This window comes from Delphinapterus leucas, chromosome 6 (assembly GCF_059928025.1).
Source record: "Delphinapterus leucas isolate spDelLeu-1000000601 "Yukka" chromosome 6, BTC_Dleu_Yukka2, whole genome shotgun sequence".
Classification (NCBI taxonomy): Eukaryota; Metazoa; Chordata; class Mammalia; order Artiodactyla; family Monodontidae; genus Delphinapterus; species Delphinapterus leucas.
The window spans coordinates 93,378,301-93,398,992 of NC_143134.1; the positions used below are offsets into that span (position 1 = coordinate 93,378,301).

At 39.2% G+C, this 20,692-nt stretch overlaps 2 protein-coding genes across 8 annotated transcripts in view; one reads left to right on the plus strand and one right to left on the minus strand.

The window, feature by feature from the left end:
- Positions 1 to 3,623, minus strand: part of ERP44 (endoplasmic reticulum protein 44) — an 88,466-nt gene extending 84,843 nt beyond the window's left edge. Inside the window, exon 1 of one of the 4 annotated variants that reach the window (XR_016393598.1) lies at positions 3,253 to 3,600. Coding sequence is in view for 2 of the 4 variants with exons in the window: in XM_022600225.3 (XP_022455933.1) it covers positions 3,253 to 3,309 (57 nt within the window). In the remaining 2 variants the exon portion in view is untranslated. Of the gene's footprint in view, positions 1 to 3,252 lie in introns of all 4 variants that reach the window. The other 3 variants (XM_022600225.3, XM_089913461.1, XM_089913454.1) reach the window with 3 other exon arrangements.
- INVS (inversin) overlaps positions 3,397 to 20,692 on the plus strand; it is a 136,630-nt gene continuing 119,334 nt past the window's right edge. For all 4 annotated transcript variants that reach the window (XM_022600295.3, XM_089913449.1, XM_089913450.1 and 1 more), the window contains exons 1-3: positions 3,397 to 3,849; positions 6,763 to 6,892; positions 17,187 to 17,353. In XM_022600295.3, coding sequence (XP_022456003.1) covers positions 6,787 to 6,892; positions 17,187 to 17,353 — 273 coding nt within the window. In that variant the 5' untranslated portion in view covers positions 3,397 to 3,849; positions 6,763 to 6,786. The remainder of the gene's footprint in view (positions 3,850 to 6,762; positions 6,893 to 17,186; positions 17,354 to 20,692) is intronic.

Below are 20,692 nucleotides of genomic sequence, written 5' to 3' on the forward strand. Positions count from 1 at the left end.
AAGATAATGCCGAGGGCTTCCCTGGTGGCGCAGTGGTTGAGAGTCCGCCTGCCGATGCAAGGGACACGGCTTCATGCCCCAGTGCAGGAAGGTCCCACATGCCGCGGAGCGGCTGGGCCCGTGAGCCATGGCCGCTGAGCCTGCGCGTCTGGAGCCGGAGCCTGTGCTCCGCAACGGGAGAGGCCACAACAGTGAGACGCCCGCGTACCGCAAAAAAAAAAAAAAAAAGATAATGCCGAGATACATCTGGCCAGGTGCTTTCCTCAGATTCAGGCAGCTCTCCTTAAAAGAGCACACAATTGGGAAAGAATTTCCCAATCCAGACATTATATACATGGGGTTTTAGCAGAGAAACATTGCTGTCTCCAGCATTCCAATCATCTACAAAATATGATGAACAGTTATGGAGGCAGAGATTATACAGTTTAGAAACTAAAGTTGTAATCACATACCTAATGGATCAATTCAAACCGTTACAGAAACAATAAATATTCATGAGGTACAGAAAAGGTATCAGGAGAATTATGCCTCTTTGCATTTGCCAGGTGACTCAAATTTTTCTTCAGATTTATCCAAAATCAGTGCACCCCTATATTACCGCACTTTGTCCAAGACATGCTGCAAATTCAGTGGAGTTTAAAAATAATTTAAAGGCAATGGGGGTGTTTCAAAAAGCAAGCTTGAAATAAAAGAACTCATTCTCTAAGACCCTGACTTTAAAGATATCTATACATAAAAGCTCAGGGGGAAAAAAGTTATCACACTGAACTTCTGTGTTTAGTTACCCATCTCAGAAAGGCTTTTTAGGAATAGAATGATATGTCCCAACATGATTTTGAGATCGGGGGAAAAAAAACACTACCTGCCTACAGAAGTTTAGGATTTTATGTTCCTGCTGTTATCTTATGAACACCACTAACTCTCAATAGATGTAGTTCTTTAGGGCTGAGGTAGAGTTTACCTGAAAAAAAAAAAATTATTGTGGTAAGAGAATATATGACTTCTTATAGCAGGCCATTTAAGGAAAAAATGACCTCAGCTAGGGGGAAACTTGGATATTCAACGGCTGTATGTGGGAGGGAATAAACTTGAAGTCTGAGAGGGAAAGTTAGAGGGAGGAGGAAGAAAGCACATTGGAGAAGATAAAGGGTATATTTTTAGACAGGTGGGATACTGAGTAAGCAGTTTCCATCAATAGAACAGAACTGCCAGTTAGATAAGTATTTCAAACTGTGATCAGACAGATGTTCTATAAATATTTGCTAACTGGTATATGACTATTAAAACTACTTTGGTAAATACTGTGTTCAAACTGAATCTAGCTCGACTTGTAACTCTGGCTTACTAAACCTTTTCTTGGGCTTTATTTTCCAGCCTACTAACCTTTACAGGTATTCTCGAAAATGTCTTCTATTCCTCTACATTTACTCAGAGAGATAAGTATACAAAATGTTAACTAGATTTTAAAAGTATTAGAAAAAACTCTTTTTTATGCTTAACAGGGTTTGTAGGTTTTCTATAAAAAGTATGAGTTATTTCAAAATAAATTCTTTTCTCCTTCTTAAACTTAGCTCTACAACCAAACAGTGCATCTGATGTAGTTTTCCTATTCAGTATTTCAACTTTTCTTTCCAATCTCTTAAGATTTTTTGCCCTTCATATTTTGTGTAACCTAAAAGTAATTTCTGGCAAACAACTCATAATTCAGGCCATGTTTATGGACATGGAAAGATTAGTATCTATTATCCTTAAAGAGAAAGTGGTATCTGATAATAATGAGTATTATTCCAGTACTGCTAGAAGGAAGAGAGCCACAGAGTATAATGCAATTACCAAGAAACAGCTCTCTAAAGAGTATTTTCCTCTATACAGAAGCCATTCATTACCATATAATTATAAGAAGTCCCAATAAGACACTTCATCATTTAACATCACCATGTTTATATGCAACTTTTAGTTCTCAAAAGTACTTTGACATTCCCCTTAGTTTTCATAGCACTTATCCTCTGAAAAGGTCCAAATACTGTGTATGGCCTTTGAATATGACTTGAAAATCACAAAGAAAAGAGAGGGGAGAGAGGAAGGAGAGGGGAGAGAAGGGAAAATGGGCAGAGAGGGAAAAGAGAGAGGGAGAGAGAAACTATTTCAAACACAAATATTAAAAATGTAACGTGATATGGCAGAATAAGCACTGCGAGTCAAGAGATCTGCTTCAAATCCCAGTTCTGCTGGTAACCAGCTATACGCCTTCCTCTGAGTCATTTAATTATATTTTTTTACATTGTCAAGACTGATTTTGCCTTAGTGTTCACCTTAAATTTAGCTTTTTAAAAACCTACTACAATTAAAGTACTTCAAATATCGTATTATAACACTAGCTCAATTAAAGGTCCATCATTTTACCACCTGGAGTTAGTCCTTCACTTTTGTCTCAATTTGACCTGCAGCCTGGATTACTTAGGCTGCACCCTCAAGATGTATTTGGAGGAAGAGGGGCTGTAGGAAGATTCCTTTACAAGATGGGATGGTGCTGAGCCGGTGAGGAAGTTAAGGAATAAGTGCACATGCACGCAGAAAACCTGGTCATTCACAAATCAGGAGCACTGAAGAACAACTCTGTTTAAATTTCGGGAGGTATAACCAGATTTGAGGACGGCTCTGAGCTGAGGCTTTCTGGTAATCACAGCCTCCACCCTTCAAACCTTTACTCCCCCAGTGGACACCAAACCAATTTCCAGTTCCGGGTTCCCAACCAATCGTATCAAGCCACAACAGAGGGCTCCGCCGACCCGGGCACCGTTTTAGGGCTCCAGAGCGAGATGTACAAGACCCCAGCACCTGTCGGCCTCACATTCTTCCCAAAAAGAGGGGGTGGGAGGGAACAGTAGGTCTATGCCCCGACCTTCTGTACTCAGGCTACCGCAAAGTCCGTGAGCCCTCTGGACTGAAACAACCTCCGAAATCCAGGGGAAGGGGCGCTGCTCGCCGTGACCCTCCCACAGATCCTTCTCCCAGGGCTAATCTCCGGTTTATAGGTCCCACTTCCGACCGTGGTTTCTCAGGCCTCGGGAACCCCGGGCCTGGGAAGCTGACGGACGGATGCCGAGAATGAAGGCAGCGGGGGAGGGTGCACTCCTCGCCACCAGGGGAAAAGATAGGAAAGCAGGGGTAGCGGCAACTGAGCGCCCTCGGCGAGGGCGGCAGGCCATCCGAATGTCTGCCGAAGGGTCTGTCATTCCTTTACTCACTCACCAGGAGCAGCAGGGAGCATCTGAGGTCGGGTAAGGATAGGAAGACGGCAGGACTCATGGTAACGCCGGGGTCCGCGGCAGGGACTGGACAGGGTTGGGTTGGGTTAGGAAAGGGCTGGGCTCCGGGAGCCGGCGGCAGTGGAGGATTCTCCCGGCAGCTGCACCTCGTCCTCTCGACCCGGAGCTCCAGCGGCGAACACCCGGGACAACTTCCAGAGAGGCCTTGCACACCCTCACTTCCGGGTCCTGCCTACCTCGGAGCACATCGGAATATGTAGTCCTACCCCATTCTCAAAGAGCACGTCATTGGGCACCAAGAACTCTTTTCCCATCAGGCTATCGGCCCTGGTCCACCGAGCCCGCCGCGCGCGGGGCTCTGTGGGATAGAAAGGGCGGAGGGCGGGAACTACAATTCCCAGAAGGCTGTGCGGTCGAGCGTCTCGGGCGGCCTTCCGAGGGGCTCCGCCAATTTCAGCGCTCAGCGCGGTGGGCTCTGTCCCAGCCGGATGTAGTGGCCTGACCTGGCAGGAGGGGCGGCCCAGCGGGGGTCGTGCCTCCTGGAGCCGCCCCCAGGACTTGAGTCCTGGAGGAGGCGAGGGTGAGTAAGAGGGGGCCTGGCTGGGGAGGCTCCTATCGATCTGCACTGCTTGGCCCCTGCCTCAAACTCACGACCCTCCTGTGCTGGGCTGTGGCCTGAACCTCCCATCACTGGCCTCCTCGCCTGCTGCCTCTTCTCTCTGCGCTAATTCTTGCATTATAAAGCCCGAGCCACCCCTCTGGGTTTCAGTGGAATGTGTCAATGACTTACCCCTAATTGTCTCTTTGGGCTCCTGTAAGGAATAGATGTGGGCTGGACTGGGAAAGCACGTTGTAAACTGAAAAGCTCACCGCGAGAGTGATTGCTACTAATGCATGGATCACACCTGCAGGATAATTTAAAAATTCGTTAGCCAAGCAGCTGAGGAACAACCTGGCTGCCCCCGTTAGCTCTCCAGTCTCATCTACGAACACCCAGCCAGGTTCACGTGCCCCCAATAGTAGCCACACAAATCACAACTAAGTAGCCGTGAGGCATTTAACTCTTCTGTGGTTCTCCCTACTCCTTGCCTTTGCTTCAGCTTCCCTGCTGCCCGGAATGGCCCTAACCCCTTCTCTACCTGGATAGCCATCTCAAATGTCGCCATCCCTGAGAACGTCCCAAACAACCAACCATTTGGTCCTAATCAAAATTACTCTTCCTTTGCTTATGACTACAGCACCACTAGTTTTCTATGGTTTTAATTATTAGAGCATTTATTACACTGGCTTGTTCTATAATTAGTTAGTGATGATTATACCTTTGCATTGTATAGTATTTCATAATTAACAAAGTGGTTTTGATTTTCATCTGTAAAAAATTTACAAATAGCATTAGCGCTAAAAAAAAAAATACGTATGCGTTTGAGCTTAAAAACAAGGGAGGGGACCTTAAAGAATGGATTTCTCAGGCTGACAAAATTAAACAGTGATGGAGCCAAGATTTTTATTTAGGTCTCCTCTCTCCTAGTCCAGTGTTCTTATCTCTATACCACTCAGCGACCTCTCTGACAGAGAGATAGAAATGAGGAATTAAAAAAGAGCAGAGACTCATGAGTATGAACTCATTACTCCAAGAAACTAAACTTTGACCCTGCTCACCCTCTGGACTTAGCACTCAGCCTATGACTTTTCATTCAACAAACATTCACTGAACACTAGCACCTGTTACTGTGCTAAATGCTAAGAATTATGAGATGAAGTATATATAAATATATTGGGCTGGCCAAAAATTTCATTTGGTTAGTGAATACGTTTTTCAATAAAGTTCTTCGTGAAAATGAAAAATGCCTTTTATTTTTACTTAAAACTGAACGAACTTTTTGGCCAACCCAATATATAACATACAATTTTTAGTTTATTTTCAAAAGTTTTTTGTGATTCTGATGTGCCTAAAATTCTGATTACCTAGAGTCTAAAGTGATAGGCATTAGAGTTCAGTACAGTGCCTAGCACATAGTTGGCACTCAACTTGTTGAATGATCAACTTGGTCTACCAATTTCATGTTTCATATTTTACAGAAAAGCAGAGCTGAGGCAGCCTAAGTGTTCACTCCATATTATTAACAGAACTGGATCTTGATCCCAAGTGCAATTACTCCTTTACCATGTTTCCACCTCCACCCCTGTTTTGTAGCTTCTTTCAAGTCACTTTAATATAATCCTGCATATGACTGGTTTTTCTGACATGACAGACATGCTCAGACATGACAGAGTCTCTCAAAACGCCCATTTCTGCCAAGATGTTAACTCAAATTGTCAGCAAAATAAAGCCATGAAGAGCTGACTTTACCAAAATTAAGAAAATGCTTTCACTCTAAGGCAGAACTTGAACCAAAAATCTTCATCAATGACAGCCAAGTACTAGCTCATGAGTTGTGATAAATTTATTTTACAAAGCTCTCAGGTCCTTGGGAGTCACAGAGATTGGAGTGTCAGTTTCTGGTAAAATCAGAAGAGGGCTTGCTTACCCTTATTGCAGATACTAACTGTAGCTAATTAATAGCTGCTCCCTTTAGATAGGTACGTATGCTCCACTTTGCCATGTTCCCCATGACTCCCCGTGTTTCTTGCCCTTGTTACCTCCCTGATCCTTGTAGGCATTCAACTTTGGAACTTTGATATAGCATCTTTGCTTTAGGATGGAAGTTTAAGATCATCGATGAAACTACCCCTCTTTCCTTCCCATCAGATGCTTGAATTCTTCCTGCTGCATTTCTGACATAATCCAGCCTCTGCTTAAACACTCTTATGATAAGGAACTCACTATTTTCCTATGCAGCTAATGCATTTCTAGAAGGTTCTATCAAACCATATGAGACTACCAGTCAAAGCAAAATTTTTCCTTAATGAAAAATGGTTTATCCTAATGATGTGGTTTCCAAGTTAAGTTCCTACGGTCAAGATCTCTAACTAGGTATATTTCCCTGGTGGACACAAGGGGAGAACAAATATAAATTCCTCCTTTTGTGGGCATGAGAGAAAGAATGAAGTACCTTCTAATTTAGTGCTTAAATCTAGGTAATTCTAACCTGACAATTAAGCTCACATCATACCTATTTTGTGGCTTGGTCATCACCTTTATTCCCAATATCAATTCTAATATTTAGTATTATGTGGAATCAAATCACCTGTATTAACTTAGCAAGTCACTGTGACTTTTGGACCCTGTGTCTAATGTTAAATATTCAGCCTTTTTTTTTTTTTCCTCAGCCCCTGAGAAGGGTCTTGAAGCATCTAATCCTTTCATTTTACAGATGAGCAACTTGTACAAGGGGTCACCTAATTTACTCCATTATGGCAATTCTAAGACTAGGACTGTAGACTTTTTGAATCCTGGTGAAATATTTCTAGTAAACCATGTTTATAATGTACCCATTTAGAACTGATGAGATGGATTTCCTACAGATACTTATTGGTTGCATCATCATTTCAGGTTGTTCCAGTTGTTGAGAAGACTATGAACAGGTCAGAGAACTTGTTCTTTCCTGGTTCCTCATTAGCATCCCAAGTTCATGCTGCTGCTATTAATGGAGATAAGGGTGCTCTTCACAAGCTTATCATAGGTAAGCTCCAAGCTCCCCTTAAGTACAGAAACTTTAAAAAGAACTCTTTGTCCTAAGGAAGTTTGTTAATCTGTCTTAATTTGCAATTTACTTACACATTTTAATGGAAATACATTATTGTTTATATTTGGTTTCAGGACTTGGACAAGAAAGAAATTAAGTCCTGAAACTTAAAAATACAGGTTAAGATTAGATGAAAAGTACTTGAGAAGTATCTGTGTGTTTGGCATTGAATCTGGATGTGTACTTTAAGGTGCTAAGAGAATTAATTCATCTTTGTAACAGCAGAGATCTGGAATGAGATATTGGCTAGTGAGCTATAACATTTAATATATACCCAAAGTACTAATGTTTACAAATAATTTAAATTTTAACGATTTAAAAAATTTTTTAACATCTTTATTGGAGTGTTATTGCTTTACAATGGTGTGTTAGTTTCTGCTAATGATTTAAAATTGATTCAGTGTTCTCCTTATCATTGATTCAGTTGATTGATTGTGTTCAATTAAATTGATTGTGTTCACCCTATCTTATAGTGAGAGAAAGGTCCAATATGGAGGCTCTAGAAGAACTTTCTAGAGAAGTTCTAGAGAATAAAGTGAATAGGAGAAAGACAGTGGGTAAGAATATTCCAGAATTGTAAAAATCACAAATCCACATGTTTACAAGTCATTAGTCCCAAAGAAAAGAAATAAAATAAAAATTTCTGTTATTTGTAATCTCTATACATACCAGTGTCTAGTGACATTATGATTGACAACCTGGGCTTTAAAATCAAGTCAACACTACTTGAACTTCCATACCTATTCTTTCAGAATTTATTTTCGCCCTACATTTCCAGTTTCTCCAGGAACTACCCATGCACCCTAACTGCTGGCTAGGCTTTCTACTCCTCAGTATGCCATGAATTTTGTCTTTAGTTTTCTCTATACATCTGTCCCTTCTACCCCCTTACCTTCTTCTCTACAAAACAAACTCCAATTCATCTTCAAAGACAAAATTCTTTTAACCACATTCTCTGTAAAGATTTCTCTTCTCTATCAGAGATGTGATCCTCACATTACCTCAGCTACCTACATTCAGTTACTGCTTGGAATTTGACATCTTCAACCACCTCTGAATCACTCATTCAAACATCCACCATTCAACTAAAACTCTGTTAGTTCCAGCTTATTTGCTAATGAGAACAGTAGTTTTTCCATGTCACTGAGACCCCCTATCCATTATCTTCTCCACTTTCGACCATCAGTCTCCTTCTGTCTTTACTTTCGTCCCTATTCAGTCCTGATTCCATGGTCTATTACTAAAATCCTTCCCTTGGAAAAACTCCCTTTTCTTCTCACCTGTTACACCTGGCTGTTGCAATCCCAGCTTTGGATGGACCTAATCCATCTACCTCTGCCAAGCCCTGAACAATTTAACCTGTCTGGAAGATTTGTAACACCCTAAATTTAAGACTACCCATTTCATAAAGGCACTCAACAGTCTCTGCTCATCATACTACATTTCTCCATAATTACTGTTCCATACCTTCTGACTCTACCAGAACTCTGACTGCCGCTTCTCCCTCCCTCCCTTCTCTGCTAATGCTTTATGCTTCTTACCAAAAATGAAAACACTAAATAGGAACTCCCTCATCTTTCAGCCTGATATCTACAAATCAACCTACAGCTACACCCGTCTTCTTCTCTCTCCCTGCTAAAACAGAGCAAATATCCCTTTCTGTCAAAGATCAGTTTTTCCACACATACTCTGTATTATATTGCTTCCTATCTTCTCAGGGATCTTGTTCCATTTTTTTTAAACCTCTGATTACTATATCATCAACCTTTTCTTCTATTCTATATTCTTTTATCAACATTTAAACATGCTCTATTGTCTCCATTATTTAAAAATCCCTTCTCTGTTCCTTCATCCCCCTCAAGGTATTACCATATCTCTCAACTTTCCTTTGTGTAAGTGTATCAGTACATGGGCTAAACTGCTATAACAGTGACTTAAATAAGATAGAGGTATGTTTCATTCTCATAACAGTACAAAGGTAAGTGGGCAGCCTAGGGTGGATAAACATCTCTGCTTCATAAAATCGTCCAGGGATGCTGCTAGGGCTTAGCTTTGCCATTCTCAACATGTGGCTTCCATCTCTGGGTCAAAGGCAAATTCTTCCACTGTAGTCACAGCCCAGCCAGCAGGAAGCGGGAAGGAGAGAGTGCAGAATAGCAATTTGTCATTCTGGAAATGGGTGGACTTAGAGCCACACCTAGGACAAAAGAGGCTAAAAAAAATCTCTCTCCCTGGATGGCATCATGCCCAGCTAAAACGCAGGGTGTTCAGTTCCCAAAAAGAAGAATGAGAGAATGGATATGGGGACAATTATCACCCTCTGTCACCAAAACCAAGCCTCTTGAGCCACCTGCACTCATTATCCCCACTTATTTATCTCAATCCATATTTTTCTGAAAGAAAATAAAACATGCTTTCTTATTTTGAAATATACATATAGTGAAGTCCATAGAACATAAATGTTCAGTTTAACAAATAAATATAAATCAAACATCCATGTAATCATCACTAGGTCAAAGAACAGAACACTGTTCCCCCAGAAACCCCACTGCATCCTTCCCTCCCCCTTGGACTAATTTGCTGTCTTGACGTTTACGGTAATAATTATATTGTAGTTTTACCACCTAGTTATATATCTTAAACACTATAGTTTAGCTTTGCCTTTTCTGGACTTTTTTGGCTAAATGTTCCATGTTTACTTGTACTAAAAATTGTGTACTCAGTTATGTCACTTTCATGCTCAAAACTCTTTAATTGCTTCCCATTGTACCTGGAATAAAATTTGAAAGTGTACCTGTACCTCTTTCCCTCTCCAACCTCACATTTCACCACTCTCTTCCTAGAAAAACCTGCTTTATTTTCATTTCCCAAATCTGTAAGCCCTTTTCCATCTCAGGGCTTTTGCCTGAAATACTATTCTCCCCATTCTCTGTCTGACTGACCCTTACTCATTCTTCATATCTCAGCATTAAGATCACTTATTCAAAGAGGCCTGGTCTGCCCATCCATTCTCAGTGAAATCTGTTCATCGTGTCCTGTCTTTGAACTCTGCAGTTTTCCTTCACAGAATTTATCTCAGATTGTAATTCTGTGTGTATATGTATGACTATTTTAATGTCTCTCTCCTCTGTAAGCTAAGAGCCTCCATGAGTATAGACTAGGTCTGTTTAGTTCATCATTATATACACAAAATCCAGCACAGTGCTTGGCACATAGTAGCCACATGAGAAATATTTGTTGAAGGACTAAATAAATATTATAATCATTCTTTAAGTATCTTTCCTCCCAAGAAGTCTATAATCATCTAGAGGGCTGAGATTAAATCTGAATTGAGTTGAATTGAACTGAGAGACAAGTTAGGACTAAATTCCATTGGAAAAAAAATTTAAGTCAGAATTCCTCAAGAAAACATATCTTATAAAATAAATCTTTTATTATTTTAACATGAAATATAATCTTCAAAGGGAACAAAGTGTGCAGTATGTTGTAAATTCAAAACACTTATACAGGCTCAATCATATAAATTAATGTGTTACATAATAAAACTTGAAATATTCCTATAATTTTATATCCCCAAAGAAAAAATTCCTTAGAAACAAAGAAGCAATCATTATGTGAAACGAGTACAGAGCTGATAAATGTATTTATAAATTGGTCCCCTATGTTTTCTGTCATCTTGTCTAAGGAACACCTTATTCATTAACTGACTTTGAGCTGTAACACTGTTCACCTTTTAAGAATTCTGCCATTTTTGTCTTCCGTGCAAAGACAATAATACCTTTGCTCTGTGGTATTTCCTAACATTTGTATATTCCTATCAAATAATGTGGTTTTTTTTTAGTATTAAGATACATCTTAAATTTCAATGCATCTTGTACCTTCTTTTATATAGCACGAGAGTGCCTATCTCTAAATATATGCTATTTCTCTTTTCTAAACTAGTCACATAGTACTACAAATGAGATATATTTTTTCTTCAATCTTTGCTCACCAATTGCTCAGTGAATTCATTCACTTTAGCATTTTCTGTTTTCCCTTCTCCGTTTCCATGGAGAAGGATGTCGTGATGTGTTTGACTCCATGGAAACAGATGAGCATCTCTTTCTACATACACAACTAATTAAATCGAACACTTTCTGTGCTGCCCATTGTTCAGGAGGAGGAGTGAAGAGGCTTTCCCTGAATGAGACATCATTTTAGTAGCAATTCTTAGTGTTTAGTGTAATACGATGGATTAATGTTTTAACATAACTCATTACATCCTAGATTCAGATGAATTAGGGCTCAGTCCTGGGCCCTAAAAACATAAACATGCATAGTAAAATCCTTACATGCTATGACTATCATTTATACATAAGTAGATTTTTCTTGTAATATCCATCTCAAGTAATTTAATTGAATACCAGAGACATCGTTGATAATATATTCTAGTAGATTCACTTTAATACTATACAATGTAATATAGTAGAAAGGTTATAGATTTAGAGTCAGATAAACCTGAGTCTTGAATTTTGGCTTTGTCATTTATCAGTTGTATTACCTTGGCTTGAACCACTTAATCTTTTTGAGCCCTCAGTTTCCTCATCTGTAAACTATAGATTATAATACTTTGCCTGTGGGACAGTTAAATTAGATAATGACTGTAAAACATCTAGCATCGCACCTGACACATTGTAGACAATAAATAGAACCTTATTACTATTATTATATCAGGTTGGATTTCCCGTAAAAGAATCCAATCTTACATAGTTTCAGAAATGTCTCAAAATGAAAAAGCTCTAAATGCTAAGAAAAAAAATGATGCTGCTTTCTTTGTGAAAACCAAACAAAATAACTTGTAAATATTCACTGTGTAATGATGGTTCCTGGCATTACTGCTAACAGTGTTTGGGGCATTTGCAGTGGTGAAGTGACCAAGCAGCACCATTTCTGATTCTACTACAACTTTTGTTGGCGTGTCCATGTTCTACACTAATATAAATCTCTCTGAATCATTGTCTCTCTTTGTTTATAACATCTCCCAACACAGTAGTTGGGTGTGGCAAGGAGCCTCATAAGTGGTAGAGCAGTGACATTATTTCAGGTTCCTTCTTCCTTTACTTCAACCCTGTCACTGAGGGTTAGGGTCATTGAATGTTTTATAAATGCTTGCTTATATACATGTATTTACAAATATACTTACATGCATATGCATCCATACTAATAATAGCAATAAAATGAGCCAACATTCATAAAGTTATGTTATATAAGCACTGTGTTAAGCATTTTGTAACTTATGAACTCATTTAATAGCAAGACACCGCAAAGAGTTTTGGGTACTCTCATTTCCCTCATTTCATAGGTCAGGAAACTGAGATGCAGACAGATTAAGTAACTTGTCTAATAAGTAACAGAGCTGAGATTGAAGCCTGCAAGACTGATTGTAAAGCCTGTGCTTTTAACTACTAACATATGGGACCTCCATGTGTGGGTGGATATGTCTAGTATACATGCACATTCGTATGTATGAGTACATAGAGAATGAGAAAGACAAGAGAGATGATTAGGTCTAAACCTTGACAGATGAAATTCATGGTTATCTAGTTGGAACTTTTCTGAATTTTTTTTGTGCTATGAGCCCTTTTGGCAATCTGGTGAACTTCATGGACCCCTTCTCAGAAATATATATTTTAAGAGCTTAAATATAATATAATAAGAATCCAAAGAAAATCAGCTGTATTGAAATACAGTTATCAAAGTATTTTCAAATTATGATGTAGCAATATACTTGCAATCATTTTTTTAACACAGTAAATAGCAAGATCTAGTGGCAGATCTAACAACTATGATAATTTCAAAGTAGCAATGAGTGTAAATGATATTTAAGATACCTCAACAATGATAATGAGATGTGTAAAAATATTTTCTAAAATCTCAAGTACCCTCAAAATATAATATGTCCCATGTTATTATTATTATTCTCATTTTAAATTAGGACACTGAGACTCAGAAGTTAAGCAGTTTAGTTGCATAGTTAATAACTGCAAGGTTGAAACTCAAACCAAGTCATTGGATTATGTATCCTATCTTCTTTCCATTGTTCACATGTTGCCTCTATTACAATAAGCAGATATTTTTAAATGACCACAGATGATGGTGACAATATGAAAGGTGTGAAGTAAGAAGTAGATGAAAACAGATAAATGCATCTTTGATGGCACACAAAGGTAACATTTTAGAACAAACAAGATATCAGTAGAGAATGCTGGATTTACTTGTGTTGGACAGTATGGCACCATAGCTATCGTGTAGAGTGTCACAACTCTCACTACAAGTGACAGTTATTTCCTCTAACTGCTAGAGCTGGAGCTCTGGTTTCTACACATACATACAGAGACTCTTCTGCTTCAACTAGCCTTAAAATAACCGAATGCAGCAGAGCAATCATGGTTCCACCTCAGCTTTCTGATCTATGTTCAGACTGAGCACAAGCAGAATGCCAACCCCCCTTGGTCATGGATTAGAGGCTACCTCCACAGTTGCCAGAATAATTAAAACAACACAGCACACTAGCCAGCTGCATCCTATATTAGCTGTTCCTGACAGGAATGCAAATTTAAATGCACTGCCATCCAGTGAATATTAGTTTACATCATAAGCCCCACATGTGTATAACATGTTGCAGTGCAGACACAAATGATAAATCATTTAATTCATTCATCAAAATAAGCTATGGTGGAGACTGGACAGGTATTGGCTGAATGTTGTTAACTGAGGAAATGAAGGAAGGGAGTAGGGTAGCTAGATAAAGAAGCAGGCCTTTCTCAGTTACTCTCGTTCAGGAAGCTCAGAACTTAATGGGACACTCACCACTCAGAAACTAGCCATAGAACCACTATCTCCCTAAAAGCAACTCAAAACAGGACCCAGGTGAGAGTAAGTGCTGCTTTTTCTAATTATGACTAGGGGATACATGCTTTCAGCTACCTCAGATGCAGAAATTTTCCTTATAGGCACAACATATTGGATGGTGGTGACATAACCCAATTAAATCTGTTGGGAAGTATAAATACCCGTTACACAAAAGCAAAGTATGTCAGGGATTGAAGAGGAGGCTTGAAGTTTCCCTGTATCTTACAGCCGACTTGGTAAGAGTGGAGCAGCCGGTGTCTTGGGAGGTAGAGTGACCTATTACCCCTGTGGTTCTGACTGCACTTTGGCCCTGAGAAACCTAATCAGTTAGGATTGTCCCAATGTGTGATGATTGCCTCCATTTATCACATTTGTTCTTGTGACCACAGGTCCTAAATCCTCTCCTTTACTCAAGCTTCCAAGGAAGAATCTCACTGGATTTAACATTTCTTAAATGTTTTTAATAGTCCATTTTAATGTGTATGTAGCGGAGTGTTCTGTAACAGCTTTATTGAGATTCACCATACCAACATACCATACAATTCACCAATTTAAAGTGTGCAATTTAGTAGTTTTTGTATATTCACAGAGTTGTGTTGTACAAACATCACCATAATTGATTTTATTTCATTAGCCCCCCAAAAAACCCTGTACCCTTCAGCTATGACCCCTCAAACACTCCTCTTTTCTCCCTACCCCTGACCCTATGCAAGCACTAGCTATAAAATTCTGGGTTGACAGTTCTTCCCCCTCCCCTCAACACTTGAAAAATGTTGTGCTATTGCCTTATGGCCTCCATAGTTTCTTATGAGAAATACACTGTAATTTGAATTTAGTTTCTAGAAATTTCATTTTGATTGACTCAGTATGGATTTCTTTGGGTTTATTTTGTTTGAGCTTTGTTCAACTTCTTAAATTTGTAGCTTTGTGTCTTTCACCAAATGTGGGACATTTCTAACCATTATTCCTTCAAATATGTTTTCAGCCTTTCATTCTTTTTCCTCTCTTTCTGGGACTCTGATGGTATAAATGGTAGAAACTTTGTTATTATCCCACGGAGCCCTGAGACTGTTGATTCTTTTTGTTTCTATCTTTTCTATCAGTTGTTCAGACTGAATAGTTTCTATTGGTCTGTCATCAAGTTCAGTGATTCTTTCCTCTGTCATTTCCATTACGCTATTGTGCCTATTAGGTGAGATTTCTATTTTGGTTATTTTATTTGGTTTTTTCCTTTTTTTTTGGCTGCATTGGGTCTTTTGCTGTGTGCAGGCTTAGTTACAGCAAGTGGGGGCTACTCTTCATTGCGGTGCATGGGCTTCTTATTGCAGTGGCTTCTCTTGTTGTGGAGCACGGGCTCTGGGCATGTGGGTTTCAGTAGTTGTGGTGCACAGGCTCAGTAGTTGCAGTGTTCAGGCTCCGTAGTTGTGGCTCACGGGCTCTAGAGCACAGGCTCAGTAGTTGTGGCATATGGGCTTAGTTGTTCCGCATCATGTGGGATCTTCCCAGACCAGGGCTTGAACCTGTGTCTCCTGCATTGGCAGGCAGATTCTTAACCACTGTGCTACCAGGGAAGTCTGGTTTTTTACTTATTTTTAAACATTTATTATTCTAAATTTTTCACTGGGTTCATCTTTATATTTTCTCTCTTTGCTGAGACTTTGGATTTTCCCATTTGTTTCAAGAGCATTCATAGTTGCTCGTCAGAGCATTTTTATGACCATTGCTTTAAAATCTTTGTCAGGTAATTCTAATATCTGTATCATCACAGTTTTGGTGCCTGCTGATTGTGTTTTCTTGTTTAATATTTTCCTGGTGTTTGGTTTGTCTAGTAATTTTGGATTATATCTTGGACATTTTGTGTATTATCTTATGAGACTCTGGATCCTACTTTAAATCTATTTTAGTACACTGACAATCTGTTTAGGTTTAGAATGAACATTTTGGTCCAATTTTGTAGACTATGGTTCAAATGTCAAGTTAGCTTTGAGAGCTCTTGTGAGTTATTTTCTGGTCTGCCCCATTTTTGTGCTACCCAGGCCAATTTAGAACCTAGGAAGTATCCCACCAAGAGTACCATTCTCAAAGCTTTTGCTATTTTGACTCTGGTCAGTTTCACATATGGGCTGCTCAGTTATCCATGGCATCATGCACTGATTTAAAGAATTGCTTTCTCTAGCTTCCTCCTCTCCATAACCTTTCCCCACTCTCTAGTTGGGAAGGGGTAAGATACCACCTTGTTGCCATCCTTTGCCTAATTCAGGGCACAATGCTTCATAGGGCTCCTCCCCACAGTCTCTGCAATATCCATTGGAGAGGAAAAGAGGTACAATTTGTTTTGTTGTATGTGCTTTTTTTTTTTTGCAGTATATGGGCCTCTCACTGTTGTGGCCTCTCCCGTTTGCGGAGCACAGGCTCCGGACACGCAGGCTCAACGGCCATGGCTCACGGGCCCAGCCGCTCCGCAGCATGTGGGATCTTCCCAGATCGGGGCACAAACCCGTGTCCCCTGCATCGTCAGGCAGACTCTCAACCACTGCGCCACCAGGGAAGCCCTGTTGTATGTGCTTTGAGTAGCAGAAGTATAGTCAAAAGAGTTCACTCCTGCAGAGCTACTCCCTTCCCAATATTTTGACTGGAGAGAGCAGGCTTCTTGGGGAATTTTGTGTATGTGCCCGCTGGTATTTCTGATGAGCTACTTTAGCACCCAGGCTGGCTTTACATAGGAGGCAAAAAATAAATAAATAAATAAATAAATCAGGGAACGCAATACCAGGTTGTTCCTGAAGTTTCATAGTCCCCTAAGCAATTTGCCTTCTTTTCACCACCTTTCATTTATTTTGCCTGGGGTGTTTAGTTTTAAGTAGCAGGAGGATCATGATAGTATGCATTTGCTCCACATTGTCTAAAACAGGAAGCCAACCATGATTCATTTTTGTAGATCTCAAAAACATACCACAATGCCTAGTGTATGATCTACACTAAGTATTTTTTCACAAAAGGAGTAAGGGAGGAAAAAAATAACCTCACTTCTCAAAATGTTAATTTAGTATGACAGAGTTGTTAAGAACATACCATTTAAAGTCAACAATCAGTTTGAATTTTAGCTTCACCACCTACTGTTATTGTAATGTGTACAAGTTACCTAACTTCTCTAAGTCTCAGTTTCCTATACTATAGGGACAGTAATATCTATCTCATAGGGTGAGTAAAAATGAGATAATATATTTAATGCATTTATCACAGTACTTGATAAGAAACAACTAGTAAATATAGTTCATAGTTATATTAGTAATAAAAACAATAATTATCAAATATCACTATCTGTTTCTTATCCTCCTAGGAAATTCTGCCGTTAAAGACAAAGAAGATCAATTTGGGAGAACACCACTTATGTATTGTGTGTTGGCTGACAGACTGGATTGTGCAGATACTCTCCTGAAGGCAGGAGCAGATGTTAATAAAACTGACCATAGCCAGAGAACAGCCCTCCATCTTGCAGCTCAAAAGGTGAGAAGTAAAACTACCGTGAAGAGTAAACCTTTTATGTGGTATTTGTTAATTGATTAATGGAACTGTGAGATGGACAGATGGTAAAGAAATCACAAGTATATAACTCGTAGTTTCGTATGTTTTCTCTAAAAACTGTAATCTTTAAACTGCAGAGAGTAAGCACAGATAACCATCAGTGGCTGCTTTCACTTATCCAGGTTCCTCCAGCGATGAAATTTATTTTCTGATCTAAAGTTAAGTTGGGAAAAAGGAAATAAAATTATATGTATTAATATGATTAAACTGTATTACAAATCAATTTATGCATGAGAAAAGGCAAAGAAAAAAGAAAACCACCACACACTAAATTGTCAATAGTGGTTGGATTTGGGAATTTGCTGACGATCCAGTGGCTAGGACTCCACGCTTCCATTGCAGGGAGAATGGGTTCGATCCCTGGTTGGGGAACTAAGGTCCTGCAAGCTGTGTGGTACAGCCAAAATATATATATATGAAATGTATATATATCTCAATAGTGGTTGAGTTTAAATATTGGGAATATATATGAATTTTGGTACTTTTCATTGTTTAAAATGTTTTCCTTAATGCGTGTTACTTTTACAATAAAAAGTTGTAGTTGCCCATAAAGTATGTGGCATTAGGGAGCATAAAAGAAATTTATTTTCTTTTTTTTTAATGTATTTATTTATTTATGACTGTGTTGGGTCTTCGTTTGTGTGCATGGGCTTTCTCTAGTTGTGGCAAGCAGGGGCCACTCTTCATCGCGGTGCTCAGGCCTCTCACTATCGCGGCCTCTGTTGTTGCGGAGCACAGGCTTCAGATGCGCAGGCTCAGTAATTGTGGCTCACGGGCCCAGTTGCTCCGCGGCACGTGGGATCTTCCCAGACCAGGGCTCGAACCCGTGTCCCCTGCATTGGCAGGCAGATTCTGAACCACTGCGCCACCAGGGGAGCCCAAGAAATTTATTTCCTGAAATGTATTTTCAAATTTTTAAAAATCTGAATCTCTATTGCTAGTATAAATGATTTCAAGTTTTTAAAGGCTTGTTAAGAGCTCAGTTTTTTAGGATTAAACATATCAAAAAACAATAAAATGGGAAGCTTCTAAATTTATTTGAAAACTTATTTATCTGAAAATGATTTTTCTCACCATAAAATTTTGGTCTATAAAATATATTTCCAGTGCCTGATATTTTTCTCTTTGTTATTTTAGACTTATGTATTTTGGGAATAAAAAGCAATGAAAATTGGTTAGATACAGCAGAAACTATTAGAGTTATTTCCCATTAAAAAATGTGAACCAGATATAGCTGATTAATTGAGGGGTTAGAAAAATACCTTTTCATTAGTTGAAAGCATAAAAAGAGACTGACATTAAGATATACTTCTGAATATGCTAGTTATATGCTCTTATCAGTTAGGTCTGTCAGATTATTTCCAAAGTTATTGCTCTTGAATTTGCTTTTCATTACAGTAATTTTTTAAAAAAATCTCTCATTTTCAATCTCAGTTTTAACTACTGCTCAGGTATTTATAACCTTTCACCTAGGCTTGTCAGCTGTTAAAATTATTTACTAAGGAAGTGTAACTCCATTTAACATGTTATCATAAAAAAGTAAACATTTCAGATTGGGAATAGCTCCACTACTAAGAATTTGACACACTTTAGATTTTTTCATTGTGATTCACTTAGGTTTAAAACTCAACTTTAAAAATGTAAGTTGGGGGAAACTAACTGCACATCAAGTGGATCATGTGAGGAAAGAAAAAGAATTTAAGTTGATGATCCAACAGTATGACATTTTTGTAGAGGTATAATGTGAAAAAGGTTGAGAGAAGGGGAGAGCACAACCAGACATGTGAGCTGCTAAGTCTCTCTGTGAGATGCAGTGCGTTGCTTCTGTTTGCTTTTTGTTTCTCCTTTATTTTTTTAAGCAGTGATTTCTTTAGTGTCAAAGAATAAATAGAACTATGATTTACATGTCACAGTTTACATAGCTGATAGTTGTTGCAGAGCACGGGCTCTAGACACATGGCCTTCCGTAGTTGTGGCACACGGGCTCAGTAGTTGTGGTTTGCAGGCTCTAGAGCACAGGCTCAGTAGTAGTGGCACACGGGCTTAGTCGCTCCACGGTATGTGGGATCTTCCCAGACCAGGGCTCGATCCCGTGTCTCCTGCATTGGCAGGCGGATTCTTAACCACTGTGCCACCAGGGAAGCTCCTTTAAACTTTTTGATGATGGCCATTCTGACTGGTATGAGGTGATATCTCATTGTAGTTTTGATTTGCATTTCTCCAGTAATTAGCAGTGTTGAACATGTTTTCATGTGCCTCTTGGCCATCTGTATGTCTTCTTTGGAGAAATGTCTATTTAGTTGTTCTGCCCATTTTTGATTGGGTTGTTTGTTTCTGGCTTAGGCTTTTAAGCACTCAGGTCACATTTCCCCAGCCTTCACCTCAGGAGCCATCTGGAAGTATCTGTGCTCTAATCCAGTGGTTCTTAAACTTGAGCAAGCAGCAAGATGGCCTGGGGTATTTAGTGGGTACTTCCAGGCTTCTCTGTGGCTGTATTCACTCAGTCTGTTTAAAACCAATTTAATAGCTGCTCACTCTGCCACAAACTGTGTTGCCAGAGGATATCTGAAGAGTGAGCAAGTGGGGTTTTAGATTTTGGTGTGCTTCTAAAAGAACGCACCAAAAGACGTTTGCAGTGCCCACATTACCTAGAAATGTAGGAAAGTCTGAGCATATGAAACCCTTATATTCTGGAATTTTAATGATCTCTCAAGACATCTCTGGACTGAGAGGGGCTATGTTAGACAACCCTTGCAGTTTACCCCATTTGACTTCAACCTTAGCTAAGCTACCTTTTCCAGGCAGACAGAGTCTTAGTCTGAAGAATATTTGCTTCATTACATTCTAACTTCTGAGGTTTTCAAACTAGCATCAGTTTTGTCCTCTTCTGAGTATTTAGAAACTATATCTAAACCTGCCCTCTGGCTTTCCAGTTTAGACCCTGGTTTCAAATAATTAGGGTCTTACATTCAAATGAGTGTTCCAACCAAAACCCAGATTGGTCTATTTTTAAACAAATCTGAGAATTGAAATAAAAACCTGTCCATTCTTTAATACTTTGATTATAGTTAATGTACTTCCACCTGCATAGATGAAATTTATAGTCACAAGAAACAGCATGTCAGCAAATCTTAACTGAAATCACTACTTTGAGTTGTAACATAGTTCTAGTAAGAAAAAAATTACTTAATTTCATAGTAGCTTCTTAGCAGTTAGAATAGTAGAATGTTAACTATTTTCTATAGAAGTAAACTGAGGTCT